At 43.1% G+C, this 16,489-nt stretch overlaps 1 protein-coding gene across 1 annotated transcript in view; it reads left to right on the top strand.

The window, feature by feature from the left end:
- LOC144798150 (maestro heat-like repeat-containing protein family member 2A) overlaps positions 1-9,055 on the top strand; it is a 33,033-nt gene extending 23,978 nt beyond the window's left edge. The window contains exons 14-16 of the mRNA XM_078668899.1: positions 1,030-1,082; positions 2,233-2,340; positions 8,900-9,055. Coding sequence (XP_078525025.1) covers positions 1,030-1,082; positions 2,233-2,340; positions 8,900-9,055 — 317 coding nt within the window. The remainder of the gene's footprint in view (positions 1-1,029; positions 1,083-2,232; positions 2,341-8,899) is intronic.
- The last annotated feature ends 7,434 nt before the right edge of the window (positions 9,056-16,489 follow it).

Genomic DNA, 16,489 nt, shown 5'->3' with positions numbered 1-16,489 from the left:
CCTAGCATGTATGTTGGTGTATAGCCAAGAACCTCCTAGGAAAGAGCAAACCCCAATACCTGATGTGATAAAGCAAAGGACCCCATCTTGGTCTCGAGTGGACAATCCACAAGTAATGTCAGACGACTGCTAACTGGAGTGTCTGCATGCAGGGACTTCAGCGTCTCGTGTCAGCATGTCAGCATAGAATCTTTTTCTCCTCCGGCTTGCCCAGCAAAGATGTTCTACTTATATACCTGAAAGGTACCATCAGGGGTTCCACCTAGATGTGCCATGGTACTGTGGGCATGTCAGCCAAGGATGACGATAGTGGTGACCCTTATACAGAGTTATTATGCACAAGATTGTAATCCTGCTGTGATACTAAGAATCCTCATGCATAATAAATTAGGCTAGTTTTTTGAGAAAACTACACAACATTTATGCAGCACCTAACTAGGTAAAAGGTCAGGGCCAGAACTGTTATGTAGAGCAGGGTAGGACAAATGTTGGTAAAAGCTTGTGCGACTACCTAGGACTATGTTGGGGTACATTGGGTATTATAGCAAATTAAGAAGTGTTACAAAATATTTTGGTCTTTGATATAAAAAAGTAGTATTTTTCTATGTGTATTTAATTTTAGAGCACATATGCACTTTTTTACTCTGAACCACAACGCGATCCCCTATGTGATCAAGGTTTCATCTGACAGCTGAAAAGCTTATTGGCAGTAGCTCTGTAATAAACTGATTGTCTGCAAACAAGTGATGTGGTGACCTTTCTGTTATATAAGAAAGGAAACCAGAATATATAAACCTAAAATTACAACCAGATATAAGGAGCTAAGAGTGACATCAAGGGCACATGAACAACTAATGACCTTGAACTCAATTCCCAGGACAGGCTGAGCCAACAAACACATTTTGCACACTTTGAATTGTGTGAATCTACTTCCGCTAGTGCTTGATATGTAAGCACATTGCCTTTGAAATGTTGCTTGCTATTCACTTTTACTTACATATATTTCTTTTTTACCAACTACTATTTCAGCTTCCACGGAAAGAAACTTTGACTTGGCAAAGTGGAAATGCACGCTTGTTTCGGTAAGGATGAATTGCTAATGAATGTCACACATGACGCTTGTCTCTTTGTTTTCCATAGCCACTCACTCAGCGAGAATATATGCAGATATTAAATTCACCCCATCATAGTGCTGTTCTGCTATGAGGTTGCAATATTCTCACCATATCCCTATTACTTCTATGGATTATGATCGTTACTATGATGTTGATTATGATTGTGCACAGAGGGGGAGCAGCTGTACCCGGTACATAACATTTCCCTAATATGTAATGTTTACCAGAGGCATAAAAAACCTTATTGGCCCAAGTTGACATTCATAAAACTGGAAATTGCATGCTTACGACACCTAGTCCTACATGTATCAGAGTTTATCTGCATGTTTTACCCAGGTAAATTACAGGCTCCACAGTGATCATTGCATTACTCATAAATCTGACTGTTGTTGCACAGGCCTAAAAATGTAGCCCCTTACTGGTAATTGTTTCCTCCGACTCTTTTTTATCCCCCCAGGATAGTCACACTAGCACAACGTTCTTCTTTCCCTGGATTGTCACACTATCACTCTTCCCACTGCATTCCACATTATCAGTAAATTCATATTCTGCAATCGGATAGGCACATGATCCATGCTCCCTATCTTCATTTGAATTGTCACTCTGTCACTGTATGTTTTGACAGGCCATCACACTCCACTGAGCTTCTGTTGTGCTCCTGAGATGAAACTTTATGTTCCTTGTGTTCAGTCTTCACCCTTGTTAACACTAAATTTACATTCTGCTCCCTTGCTGGATAACCAAAATGTTTTTGCATTCTGCTTCTAAGTATGTGATATTGTTGCATAGTCCCAATGTGTTTTCTGTCTGCATGGCTGCACTGTTGCTCTTTTCACAATAATTTGTGGGCAGCATGGTTTTGTTGCATGTGTTTCTGTGTAAATCACGGCCACTGTCAAGGCCTCCTGTTTCTTCTGAGCACTGATATCACACCACACTATTTAAGCATTGCTGTATGTGTTCTCTGGTTCTTATGTCCAAATATAATTTCATTACAGAGGTTGTTAGCTGAAGTTTGTTTACCCTTATCTTCTCAAAATCACTGCAGACGTCAGCCGTGGATACTGCATTTACGTTTCTATTACTGCATTAAAGTCTCTCACTGTTTTTCTTGCAGTTCCTGGGGACTATCCTAAAACAAGCCCCATACAGAGAATGGCATGTCTCTTTTATGGAAGAACTCACCGAACAGATTGACAGTTTTGCCCATCATGTGAATGAGGAGGTTAGTGCTCTCAAGGGTCAGTATTGAACCATTGGAGGAGTCAATTTAACACAAAGTCGGAGAAGGGTAGAACTGTGTATTCCATTAGTAAAGGTAATTTTTATAATATGGGTACACAGCATTGGGCTTAGCCTGTTGGGAAAATCAGGTATGGTTCTCCCACTCCCTGGAAGGACTGACCTACTAAGAAGCAGATGGAGATGAACTCCCTGAGGTAATCCTCTCCACTTGAATCAATAAAAGCCTCAACATTTCAGGGCTATACTCATTTCCCTAATGGATCTCCTTTAGCCAATAGGTAGTCTTCATGTTAGAGCCAATCCCCATTCAGGGGATGTGAGGCCATATTCATGCAAAAAGCAGTGGAGGTATTGTTCCTATCAAAAAGCAAAGAAGAAAGGAAGGCGGGCAAAGAAGGGGGAATCTTAAGGATTATTTCTTGCTGCCCTCACACATCACTGAGGATGTAATGCTTCATAGTGGGCTTGCTTCTCATAGGTCCAGCGCTATAATGCCCTACGGGCCCCAAGAAGGGTCACTTTAGGGGAGATCTTTTTATTTTTGATGTCTGATGAGAAGTGCTTGTGTAAGGGCATTTTGTATGTGTGGGGTGATGTAAATGTGGGTGCACAGTCAAAATATCGAGTTGAAAATTTCGACCTACCAAAATATCGTGTTTAAAATTTCGAAGGTACAGAATATCGATGTCAAGAATATCGTAGGACAGAATATCGACCCTGAGGTAAGTAATATCGAATTCATTTATATCTATGTAAGTAATATCGAAGTTAGTAATATCGATAGCATATATATCGATGTAACTAATTTCGATGTTATTAATATCGATATGTGTATTATTTTTTTGATTTTTATTATGTATGTGTTATATGTTTTTGTTAAGTATTTAAATTAATTGTTATTATATGTGTATTATTTTTATATATTAATAAATTTATTTTTAAGTAAATTATATGTTTTAGTACCGGAGCGGGTTGTGGGTTTATAGGGGAATAGGGTGGGAAGTAATTTAATTGTAATTATTAATTGGCAATTAATTACTTTAATTGATACATTAATTATTTAATTGGTAATTAATGTTAATTTTTATTAAATGTTATGTTTTAGTACCAGAGCGGGTTGTGGGTTTATAGGGGAATAGGGTGGGAAGTAATTTAATTGTAATTATTAATTGGCAATTAATTATTTTATTTGTTAAATTAATTATTTAATTGGTAATTAATGTTAAATTTTATTAAATGTTATGTTTTAGTACCAGAGCAGGTTGTTGGTTTATAGGGGAATAGGGTGGAAAGTAATTTAATTTTAATTAATTAAATTTTTATTTAATTATTAATTGGCAATTAATTATTTTAATTGATAAATTAATTATTTAATTGGTAATTCATGTTAATTATTATTAAATGTTATGTTTTAGTACCAGAGCGGGTTGTGGGTTTATAGGGGAATAGGGTGGGAAGTAATTTAATTGTAAATAATAAATGTTTTATGTAATTATTAATTGGCAATTAATTATTTTAATTGATAAAATATTTATTTAATTGGTAATTAATGTTAATTATTATTAAATGTTATGTTTTAGTACCAGAGTGGGTTGTGGGTTTATAGGGGAATAGGGTGGGAAGTAATTTAATTGTAATTAATTACATTTTTTTATGTGTAATATATTTTGTAAATATTTATTAATTGGCATTCCCTACTGTTGCACCCTTTGGAGTTGGAATAGAAATTATTCTCCCTACGCTATCCAACGCTTTCCCTACTGTTGCACTCTCTGGAGTGGGAATAGTAATTTTTCCCCCAACGCTATCCAAAGTTGTCCGTACTGTTGCAACCTCTGGAGTTGTAATAGTAATTTTCCCACCTACGCTATCCAACGCTTTCAATACTGTTGCACCCTTGGAGTTGGAATATTAATTTTTACCCATACGCTATCCAACGCTTTCCCTACTGTTCCTCTCACTGGAGTTGGAATAGTAATTTTTACCTTTACGCTATCCAACACTTTCCCTAATGTTGCACTCATTGGAGTGGGAATAGTAATTTTTCTCCCTACGCTATCCAACGCTTTCCCTACTGTTCCACTCACTGGAGTTGGAATAGTAATTTTTACCTTTACGCTATCCAACACTTTCCCTAATGTTGCACTCATTGGAGTGGGAATAGTAATTTTTCTCCCTACGCTATCCAACACTTTCCCTACTGTTGCACTCTCTGGAGTGGGAATAGTAATTTTTTCCCCTACGCTATCCAAAGTTTTCCCTACTGTTGCACCCTCTGGAGTTGGAATAGTAATTAGCCAATCTACGCTATCCAACGCTTTCCTTACTGTTGCACCCTTTGGAGTTGGAATATTAAATAATATTTTTACGCTATCCAACGCTTTTCTTACTGTTGCACCCTTTGGAGTTGGCATAGTAATTTTTACCCATACGCTATCCAACGCTTTCCCTACTGTTCCATTCACTGGAGTGGGAATAGTAATTTTTACCCACCCGTTATCCAACGTTTTCCCTACTGTTGCACTCTCTGGAGTGGGAATAGTAATTTTTACTCTTAAGCTATCCAACGCTTTCTCTACTGTTCAACTCACTGGAGTGGGAATAGTAATTTTTAACCACCCGTTATCCAACGTTTTCCCTACTGTTGCACTCTCTGGAGTGGGAATAGTAATGTTTACTCTTACGCTATCCAACGTTTTCCCTACTGTTGCACTCATTGGAGTGGGAATAGTCATTTTTACATACCCGCTATCCAATGCTTTCCCTACTGTTCCACTCACTGGAGTTGGAATAGTAATTTTTACCCACCCGCTATCCAATGCTTTCCCTACGGTTGCACTCTCTGGAGTGGGAATAGTAATTTTTACTCTTAAGCTATCCAACGCTTTCTCTACTGTTCAACTCACTGGAGTGGGAATAGTAATTTTTAACCACCCGTTATCCAACGTTTTCCCTACTGTTGCACTCTCTGGAGTGGGAATAGTAATGTTTACTCTTACGCTATCCAACGTTTTCCCTACTGTTGCACTCATTGGAGTGGGAATAGTCATTTTTACATACCCGCTATCCAACGCTTTCCCTACTGTTCCACTCACTGGAGTTGGAATAGTAATTTTTACCCACCCGCTATCCAACGTTTTCCCTACTGTTGCACTCTCTGGAGTGGGAATAGTAATTTTTACTTTTACGCTATCCAACGCTTTCCCTAATGCTGCACTCTCTGGAGTGGGAATAGTAATTTTTCCCCCTACGCTATCCAACGTTTTCCCTACTGTTGCACCCTCTGGAGTTGGAATAGTAATTTGCCAATCTACGCTATCCAACGCTTTCCATACTGTTGCACTCTTTGGAGTTGGAATATTAAATATTATTTTTACGCTATCCAACGCTTTTCTTACTGTTGCACCCTTTGGAGTTGGCATAGTAATTTTTACCCATACGCTATCCAACGCTTTCCCTACTGTTCCACTCACTGGAGTGGGAATAGTAATTTTTACCCACCCGTTATCCAACGTTTTCCCTACTGTTGCACTCTCTGGAGTGGGAATAGTAATTTTTACTCTTACGCTATCCAACGCTTTCCCTAATGTTGCACTCATTGGAGTGGGAATAGTCATTTTTACATACCCGCTATCCAACACTTTCCCTATTGTTCCACTCACTGGAGTTGAAATAGTAATTTTTACCCACCCGCTATCCAACGTTTTCCCTACTGTTGCACTCTCTGGAGTGGGAATAGTAATTTTTACTCTTACGCTATCCAACGCTTTCCCTAATGTTGCACTCATTGGAGTGGGAATAGTCATTTTTACATATCCGCTATCCAATGCTTTCCCTACTGTTCCACTCACTGGAGTTGGAATAGTAATTTTTACCCACTTGCTATCCAATGTTTTCCCTACTGTTGCACTCTCTGGAGTGGGAATAGTAATTTTTACTCTTACGCTATCCAACGCTTTCCCTAATGTTGTACTCATTGGAGTGGGAATAGTCATTTTTACATACCCGTGATCCAATGCTTTCCCTACTGTTGCACTCACTGGAGTTGGAATAGTAATTTTTACTCTTACGCTATCCAACGCTTTATCTACTGTTGCACCCTCTGGAGTTTGAATATTTTTACCCTTATGCTATTCAATATTATTTATATTTATTTATGTATTTAAGATGTTACATAATGTTGTATTTAATTAATTTTAAAAATATTGAAAGTATATTTAATATTTGTTATTTATTAAATATAATTATTTATTATTATTTATGTTATTATTTTATGAGTGTTGATGTATTTTTAAATTGTAGTATTTGTTAATATTTTATAACTATTTAAAAAATTATGTATATATTATAATTAATTAAGTATATAATATATATTTTATTATTAATTGTAATTAAATGTTTAATAGTAAATATGTATCATTTATTCATTTTAAACATTATAACACATTTTAACATAAGTTTAAAATATATATAAGTACTATTTACTTAATTTTATCTTTTTTTTAAAAAAACGATATTTTTAATTACGATATTTTTAACATCGATATTCTTGTTTCGATATTTTTGTACTTACCATGTTGTAGATAGGGTGTCGATATACTTGCCTTCGATATTCCAGCGTCGATATTTTGTCTGTCGATATTTTCAGCCTCGATATTCTGTCAGAGATTCGTAAATGTGTACAGTGAAGTAAAGGGAGACTAAAACTATCTAAGAGATACCGAACTGAACTGTAATGTGATGGTTCCCTTGGTAGGATTAAAAAAATATAATTTGGTTGGGGCTAAGACAGGGGTGTGATGTACCCAAGTAGACTAAATCTGTGAGTGTGGTCATGTTTCGATGGCCTAAAAAGGTTCCACAATGATTCGTCAGGACCAAAAATATGGGGGATAGTCCGACCCCACACCTAAGACATGATATGCTGCTATGGTATTCCTTTAGAAGAAAATACCTGGTTCAAAATGTTTAGAATTGATCATCTAACCTAGAAAATAAATGAAAAAATAAAGAAAACACTCAGTAAACAAATGTTTTGTATGTTTGGTTCAATGTGTCACCAGAATCCATTTTCCAACTCACTGTATCATAGTGTCTCTAAAGGTAGACATGTGCATGCTATTTTTGGCGCTGACCAGTCACCACAACGTGAAAGAAGTGAAAAACACACAAGTACATATAATATAACAGAATAAGCAAGTGAACATACATGGAACAGACAAAATAAACCAATCTGTGTTCGTGTTACTCAGCGTATCATAAGTGATTGGTTGTCCTCCATTGTGAGTGACGGGTCTTACCCTTTGGATCAATGAATTATGCCCTATAGGTCAAAAGCAGAGGGTAGTGCTCAGCTGCTGACAGTGGAAAGAGCTATGATGGTCAGTAAAAAGAAACAGTAAATCAAGTGGACCCAAATGACTTAGTGTTAAAAGAAAAAGAAAACGTTTTCAAGAGAAGCAACCATACTCACATGGTTTCTGCACGGAGAGCACAAGAGACCTACCCTCCTCTGCTCGCCTGGCTCGAGACTGAGCAGAGGAGAAGACCTGTCATTGAAGGTACGGGCAATTGGAGCGATTGTCCTCAGGTGTGGTGTGGGCAGCAGCTGGAAGGAGTGATGACCTAGTGGACAATGAGGAGAGGAGAGGAGGGGAGGGGCGAGTTTGAGCCAAAAGGAGTGAGCTTCTCACGTGCTGATGTAACAGAGGTATCATACCTCAGTAGCGCCTATCTCAGAGTGTGCAGTGGTTAAAAGCTGGGCATCCCAAAGTCATCCATGGTTTTTGTAAGGTGGCCTCTAAGTAGTAAACTAAGACAGTTGAATGTTTTGTTAATCAAGGGTAATGGTCAGAGAAAAGTATAGTAAACCTAAGTACTCTTGCATATACAGTGATGGAGAGCAAATCAGGTGCACATAACTCCTAGCGATCCCTCATGGTGGAATCAAGGCATATTGCCATCTGTGTTCATGTTGGAAATCTAGGCCACCTCATGTAATAAGTAACACGAGGCGGCCAAGTGGTCTATTCCCAATGGATTAGGATGCTTGGTGAGCACTATTGGGAATTGTCAAATGAGGAGAAGAGGAAAGAGAAGAGGTAGGCTGGAGCCAATAGGAGCAAGCCCCTCATGTGCTTGTGTAGCAAAAGTATCATCCCTCTGTGGTGGACATCTTGGAGTGTGTAGCGGTCAAATGCAGGCCGACCAAAGTTGTCAATAGTATTAGTAAGGCGGCTTCTGATGGATACAACTGCCAGTGGATTCCTCACCTTGTGAATATCCCCCTGCGTCAGCAATGTTCGGAAAATTCTTTGTAGCTCGCCGGCGTGGACGACGTTACAGGAATGCACAACATCGCGCGCGGCTCCGCTGACGACACCGACTCCATAATATGCCTATGCCGGCGTGATGACATCAGTTCCCTTTTTTCCACGTCGTCGACGCTAACGGTTTTGGAGAACCTCTGTAGCTGTTAGTAACTTTGTTACTGTTTTTCTCTGTTTGGTGTCTTCTTGCTTCTTTGTTTCTCGCTGAAGATGTCGTCTAAGAAGACCGGGTTCAAGCCATGTGGGGAGTGCGGCAAGATGATGTTGATTATGGACCCGCGCGAGGATTGTATCTGGTGCCTGAGTTCGGACCACGATGTCAAAGGCTGTTCTTTGTGTAAGAAGTTGAACCCGAAGGCTCTTTGAGAGAGGGAAGCAAAACTTCTGGTGGTGAAGTTGAAAGGTAGAAAGGAGAAGAAGACTTCGAGATCACGTTCGAGTAGGGCGAGGTCGAAGTTGAGGTCGAGGTCGAGGTCCCGCACGGCGTCGCCTTCGAGGTCATCATCTGGTCATGCTTCGAGGACAACGAAGAAGACGCATAAGAAGCGAAGGCATGGATCTCGACATCACTCCGGTAAGGACTCAGAGTCGAGACCGAAGTCGCCTAAGAGGGGGCATAGAAAAGATGAGGTGTCTCCTTCACCTGGTGTTCCAGAAGGTGAGGCTTCGCCCTTGAAGTTGCCAGTGCGTTCTCCGGCTCCGGTATCGGATCCCTCTCCACGCCGTCCCCGGCTCGAGAGGAAGAAGAGGCTCCATTACCTGAGGGCTCGATGACTCCAGTCCATCCGCCTGTGGAAGAGGAGGCGAATCTGGAACCTCCGAGAGAGCATCCTGTGGGTCCTTACCCGCCCTTCCCAGCTCCAGGTCAAGACCCTACTTCGTTTTTAAACGCAATGTATGGAGTCTACTCGAGAGCTTTGTACCCCTCTGGTGCACCTTCGGGTCCCATGGGTCCATGGGCATATAATTTAGTAGTTCCCCATTCCTATGCTCCAGCTCCTTTTATGCCATTTATGCCGGCGCCGGCTCCGCCTTGGCATTTCTCGGCGCCTCCGAGGTCATCAACGCCGATTCCATCGTCGCCGGCTCCGACTCAACCTCATGAGCAGCGACCTGGGCTTCCAGATCCGATCTCGACGCCTGCACCGGCTCCATCGGAGTCGGTCACAGATCCGATGGCGCGACTCTTGAAGGAGAGATCGAGGCGAGAAGCTCAGCACCTTATAGAGGAGCAAAGATTTAGAGAGGCTGAGGCTGAGGTGGAAGAAGGTGAGCTTCAGGAGGACTATTTTGATGATTTGAGGGATGCTAGTGGTTTGGAGCTTTCCCCTGAATGGGAGCTGTCCTCTGTATCTGATGCCCCTTCAAAGGACGTTGCACCATACCATGTGGTCATCAAAAAAGCTGCGGATCTTTTAAATTTGACTTTGCCTACAGCTGAATACAAGTCTAATCTTTTGACTTAGGTCCTCCATTCCCCATCTTCAGTTGTGGAACCATTGCTTCCTTTTAATGAGGCTTTGACTGAGCCTATATTGGAGGTTTGGAACAGGCCTCTTACAGCTCCTGCAGTGGCTAAGGGTGTTGCAAGGAGGTATAGGGTAGCACCTGGTGATCCTGAGTTTCTATCCTCACATCCTTTGCCTGGAAGTCTGGTTATACAGGCAGCCTGTTTGAAGAAGACTGTTGGTGCTTTCCCTCAAGTGCCTGGGATAAGGAGTCCAAGAAACAGGATCAGACTGCGAAGAAGATTTTCTCTTCGCCAAGTATGGCTCTAAAATCGACCAATGCCACATGTCTCTTGGGGAGATATATACATGCCCTGATGGACTCTGTACGGCAGTTGGCTCCTAAAATTCCTGAGGACAGCAGGAAGGATTTTAATGAGGTGTTGGCCGATACACAGGCGGCTGCACGTCAAGTGATTCAAAGTGGTCTTGACACCGCTGATTCAGTTGCTCGCATTATGGGAACTTCTGTTGCCTCTAGAAGCGCTGCCTGGCTGATGTCATCTGACTTTTCTGTGGACGTTCAGGCAGCCTTGTTGGATTTCCCATTTGATGGTGCTGGACTATTTGGCAAAAAATCTGATGCAGCTTTGGAAAGATTTAAGGACAGTAGGGCTACTGCCAGATCTTTGGGGCTGCAGTCCAGAGGCTCTGCGACTAAGAGGTATAGAGGTTTTGGATGTTCGTCCTTTCGTCCCTACCGTCAAACTCAACAGCAGCAGCAAAAGCAAAATCCACTATATAAATCCTACAGGGGCAAACAAAGAGCTTGTCCTCGAGGACGTCAAACCTCCTCCTCCTCTTCCCAACCCCCTTCACCATCAGCAAAGCAGCCCTAGATCCGCCATTCCGGATCATGCGGGTCTTGTAGGGGGTCGGCTTACCCATTTTCTACGGGATTGGGAATCGGTTACATCAGATCTTTGGGTTCTCAATCTTCAAGAGAATGGGTATGCTCTTCCCTTTCTGGAATTTCCTCCAGATTACCCTCCTTGCCAAGGATTTTGCTCAGAGGACCGCCTACTTCTCCTGCAGGAGGAAATCCCGTCACTGTTACGAAAGGGTGCAATAGAGGTGGTTTCGGAGCAGGAAAGGGGTCAGGGATGCTACTCCCGGTATTTCCTGATTCCCAAGAAGGGTGGTAGACTTCCTCCAATCTTGGATCTTAGGATCTTGAACCTTTACCTGAAACAGGAGAAGTTCAAGATGCTCACCCTGGCTCAGGTTCTTCAGGCGCTGTTGGAAGAGGACTGAATGGTGTTGATCGACTTGCAGGATGCTTATTTCCATATTCCTATCCTGAAGTCGCACAGAAAGTATCTCCGTTTCACGGTGGGATCGCAACATTACCAGTTTGCGGTCCTTCCGTTTGGTCTTACTACTGCACCTCGAGTTTTCACCAAGGTGATGGCTGTGGTGGCAGCACATCTCAGAAGGTCGGGGATACCTGAATTCCCGTATCTGGGCGATTGGTTGATCAAAGCAGAATCTTCAGAGACAGTGCTCATCATCTGCAAGTCACAACTCAGTTGTTGTACAAGTTGGGTTTTTCAATAAATGTACCCAAATCTCACCTGGTGCCCTCCCAGCGCAACCTGTTCATAGGTGCGGTACTGGACACAACTGTATGTCGAGCATTCCCTCCACCTCAAAGGATTCTCGACATACAGGGAATGATTCCTTTATTTCACAATGGAGCGGTCGTTCCAGTCCTGAAGGTCCTTCGCCTGCTCGGTCTGATGCCTTCCTGTATTCTGTTGGTCAACCATGCACGTTGGCACATGAGGGCACTCCAGTGGTGTCTCCGCAGGCAGTGGTATCAACACAACAGGGATCTCAGGGAGTCTGTGAGGATTTCCAGAGAAGCTGCAGCGGATGTATCTTGGTGGAGCGTGGAAGGCAATCTGTCTCAAGGAAAGCCTTTCCATCTACCTCCATCGGTTGCCACGGTGATAACGGATGCATCCACTCTAGGGTGGGGTGCTCATCTGGGGGATCTGGAGATCAAGAGGAAAGGTTGCTTCACATCAACCTTCTAGAGTTGCGGGCAATACGTCTAGCACTCAAGGCCTTTCTCCCTTCCCTTCGCGGGTGGTCGGTTCAAGTCCTGACGGACAACACCACCGCGATGTGGTATGTCAACAAACAGGGAGGAGTGGGGTCGCAGTGTCTCTGCAGAGAGGCTCTGCGTCTCTGGTCCTGGGTTCTGGACCATCAGATTTGTCTGATGGCAAATCATCTGGCCGGAGTTCTGAACGTGCGTGCAGACAGTCTCAGTCGGCAGTTCTTGGCCGACTACGGGTGGAGGCTTCATCCAGAGGTAGTTTGTCACATCTTTCGGACGTGGGGAACTCCTCAGGTGGACCTGTTCGCCACTCACGAGAATGCTCACTGCCCGTCATTCTGCAGTCTTCAGTATCCGATGCTGGGAGCTTTGGGGGACGCGTTTCAGTTGAGTTGGGGCTCACAACTCCTTTACGCGTTTCCTCCCATACCATTGATTCCTCGGGTTCTGAGAAAGATTCGCCAAGACCGGGCCCAAGTCATATTGATCGCCCCGGATTGGCCAAGAAGGGTGTGGTACACAGATCTTCTCCACCTCTCCTTGTGCCCGCCGCTCTGTCTCCCTCTCAGGGCAGATCTCCTCTCTCAGGTTCTACACCCCCACCTCCAGACCTTACACCTTCATGCCTGGAGATTGAAAGGGGCAACCTGAATTTCTTTTCTCTCCCACATGATGTGGTGGATGGCATTCTATCGGCCAGACGTGACTCCACCAAGTCTATCTATTCTTATAGGTGGTCTCGGTTTGTTTCCTGGTGTGGGGAGAAACCCATCGATCCTTTGAGGGCTCGTTTATCAGCTATACTTCAATTTGCTCTTTCTTTAGCGCAGCAAGGGCTTGCTGTTCCTACAGTCAAAGGTTATCTTTCGGCTTTGTCGGCATTTCTCTGGCTGCCGGATCAGCCGTCCTTATTTGAGTCTCCTGTTGTTTTACGATTTCTAAAGGGCCTTAGAATACATTTCCTCCTACTCCCTTTATTGTATCTCAATGGGACTTGAATCTGGTGCTTACTGGGTTCTCCTTTCGAACCTTTGCACAAGTGTCCCTTGAGACTCTTGTCTTTTAAGACGGTCTTCCTGGTTGCTATTACCTCGGCAAGGAGGGTAAGTGAGCTTCAAGCTCTTAGTTTGAAGCCCCCATTCTTGACCATTCATGCTGAACGAATGGTTCTTAGGACCAGGGCTGCTTTTCTGCCTAAGGTGGTAACTCCCTTCCATCTAGGACAGTCTATTACCCTTCCTACCTTCTATCCTCCCCCTCCCCCTTCCAAGGAGGAGGAACAGCTTCACCGTCTGGACCCTAAGAGGGCGGTGAGCTTTTATCTTGATAAGACAAAGGACTATCGAGTGGATGACCAGTTGTTTGTTGGATTTGCTGGCAGTAGAAAAGGAAGAGCTGTGCACAAGCGCACACTTTCGAGATGGATTATTCTATGCATCAAGATCTGCTGCGCCCTGGCTGGTAAGGAACCTCCAGAGGGTATAAGAGCTCATTCTAGTAGAGCAAAGTCATCAACATCTGCTTTGTCTAGGGGTGTTCCTATAGAGGACATTTGTAGAGAGGCAACTTGGGCCTCCCTCCACACTTTCGCGAAGCGTTACTGCTTGGATACCGAAGTGAGGAGGGACGGCCACTTTGCGCGTTCTGTCCTTCAGGACTTTCTGGTATAGAGGAGTAGACACCCTCCTCCAGGAGTGGGGACTGCTGTGGGAATCTATTCACAAGGTGAGGAATCCACTGGCAGATGTATCCATCAGAAGAACAAATTACTTACCTTCGGTAACGCTTTTTCTGGTGGATACAGTATCTGCCTGTGGATTCCTCACATGCCCACCCGCCTCCCCGTTGTCCACTCTTCAATACCTGAATTTCTGGTAATGTTTTTTTAATGTATACATGTTATCCTCAAAGGAAGTGGGTTCTTGTACATGATTTACTATGTTATATTCACACTATGTGTGTTAACTTGACTAGTTTGTACTGTGTATACTGTGTATATATCTATTGTTGTTGGTCCGTCCGTGTGCCTCGAAGGCACGGAAAAAAGGGCGGAACTGATGTCATCACGCCGGCGTAGGCCTATTATGGAGTCGGTGACGTCAGCGCAGCCGCGCGCGATGTCGTGCGTTCCTGTGACGTCGTCCACGCCGGTGAGCTACAAAGAATTTTCCGAATGTTGCTGAGTCAGGGGGATATTCACAAGGTGAGGAATCCACAGGCAGATACTGTATCCACCAGAAAAAGCGTTACAGAAGGTAAGTAACTTGGTCATCTCAAACAGTAGACTAAGACAGTTACATGGTTTCTTATTGGAGGGTACCACCTCATTGGTATCAACAGAATCATTTGTGTTACTGAAGAAGAGACCAATGCCAAGTCGCAAAATGCTTATCATAAGCACTGCTTAGTGTGGTGTCTGGGACTCCATGGCCGGGCATTCCATATGTGACATGGTGTCAATGGTGATATGGTATATCAGGTCCCATGTATGAAGAAAATGTCAATCCAGCCATAGTAAGAGAGTATCTGATTTCACAGGGGACTGAATTACACCTCGCACTAGAGGATTTCATCTTTCAAACCTTTGCTGTTGGTGGAGAGGCATAAAATCCACCCTTGCTCCATTCTGAAAAGGTTTAAAGGGCTCCATGAATTAATAGCTTCCCAAATTATCTGCTGGAGGTCATCTGGAGAGTGGTTGGATTTGGAAAAGTGATGGCACATTTTTGTAGTGCTGTGTCTGCAGCATATGTTGCTCCAGTGCTCCATTATTCTTGGTTCGATAGCGCTCGTGGTCATTCCCGCGTAATGAAGGCCACAAAGGCAGGTGATCAGGTAAACACAGTTTTTTGTACTGCAGTTACTGTGACTTTTTTGTTTCTAGGCGAATTGGGGACCCAACCTGACCTCTTAGGAATGTTTAGTCAGTGGGCATACCCCGTAGGACCCACAGGGATAGTGCCCTGTGACAGGTGGTAAGGCCCACAAGGTGTTCTGCATGTGGGACTGTTGAATATGAGGTCTGGTGTTTACCAGGAGGTCCTTCAGTTTCTGGGTACACTTAAAAGCGAATCATGGCTCTGGAATCTCAAGGGGCCCAGTGCGTCATCACTCCTTCTGACGGTCGCATGCACCCCACCCAAGGACAATCACTACAATTACCTGCACCTTAAAAGACGGGTCTTCTCCCCTGCTCAGTCTCAATCCAGATGAACAGAGGATGGTAGGTATCCTGTGCTCTCTGCACAGAAACCACATGAGTATGGTTGCATCTCTTGAAAACTCTGTTTTTCTTTTTTCTCTCACCCCAAGGCAATTTGGGTCCCCTTGACTTGCTGTTTCTTTATGTTGACTATCGTTGTTTTTTCCACAGTTAGCAGCTGAGTGCTACACTCTGCTTTTGACCTATGGGTCACTGATCCAAAGGGTAAGACCCTTCACTCACTCCTGAGGACAACTTGTGATACACTGTGTAACAGCAACACAGATTGGTTTTATGTTATCTGTTGCCTGTATGTCCACTTGCCTGTTCTGTTATATTGCATGTACTAGTGTGTTTTTTACTTCCTTCACATTGTGGCGACTGATCAGCCATACCAATAGCATGCACATACAGTGTCCCAGAAAAGCGATCCTGGAGACACATTGGCCCATACATGCAAAACATTTGTTTACTGTGTGTTTTCTTCAATTTATCATTTTTTTTCTAAGTTGGACGATCAATTTTAAACTTTATGAACAAAGGTATTTTTTTAGGGGATTACCTACACTTTATATCACATCTTAGATGTGGGGTAGGGTTAGCTCTCCCTTTTTTAGGTCCTGAAGAAGTGGTACAGATACTTTTTGGGCCAACAGGCAAGAAACACGTTGACCTGACCACATTCACAGATTTAGGCTACTTGGATACATTACCTCCCTGTAGTCGCCCGTACCAAATTATGTTTTTTTTAAACCTGCCAAGGAAACCATCAGTTTAAAGTCCAGTTGAATACCTCTTTTTAGTCTCTCTTCATTTCACTATACACATTCACTCAACCTCACACATTCAAAACGCCCTCACACTGGCACATTCATCAGATGACAAAAATAAAAAGATCTCTGCTAAAGAGACCCTTCGTGGGGCCCATAGGGCATTGCATTGCCAGCCCTATGAAGAACACCCTTGATGATGAGACTTTACATGCTCATGGATTTGTGAAGGCACCAAGAAAAAATCCTTAGGAT

The sequence above is a fragment of the Lissotriton helveticus genome, chromosome 12 (assembly GCF_964261635.1).
Source record: "Lissotriton helveticus chromosome 12, aLisHel1.1, whole genome shotgun sequence".
NCBI lineage: Eukaryota > Metazoa > Chordata > Amphibia > Caudata > Salamandridae > Lissotriton > Lissotriton helveticus.
Note: the sequence above shows the minus strand (reverse complement) of the source record. Positions and strands in the feature narration are given on the sequence as shown.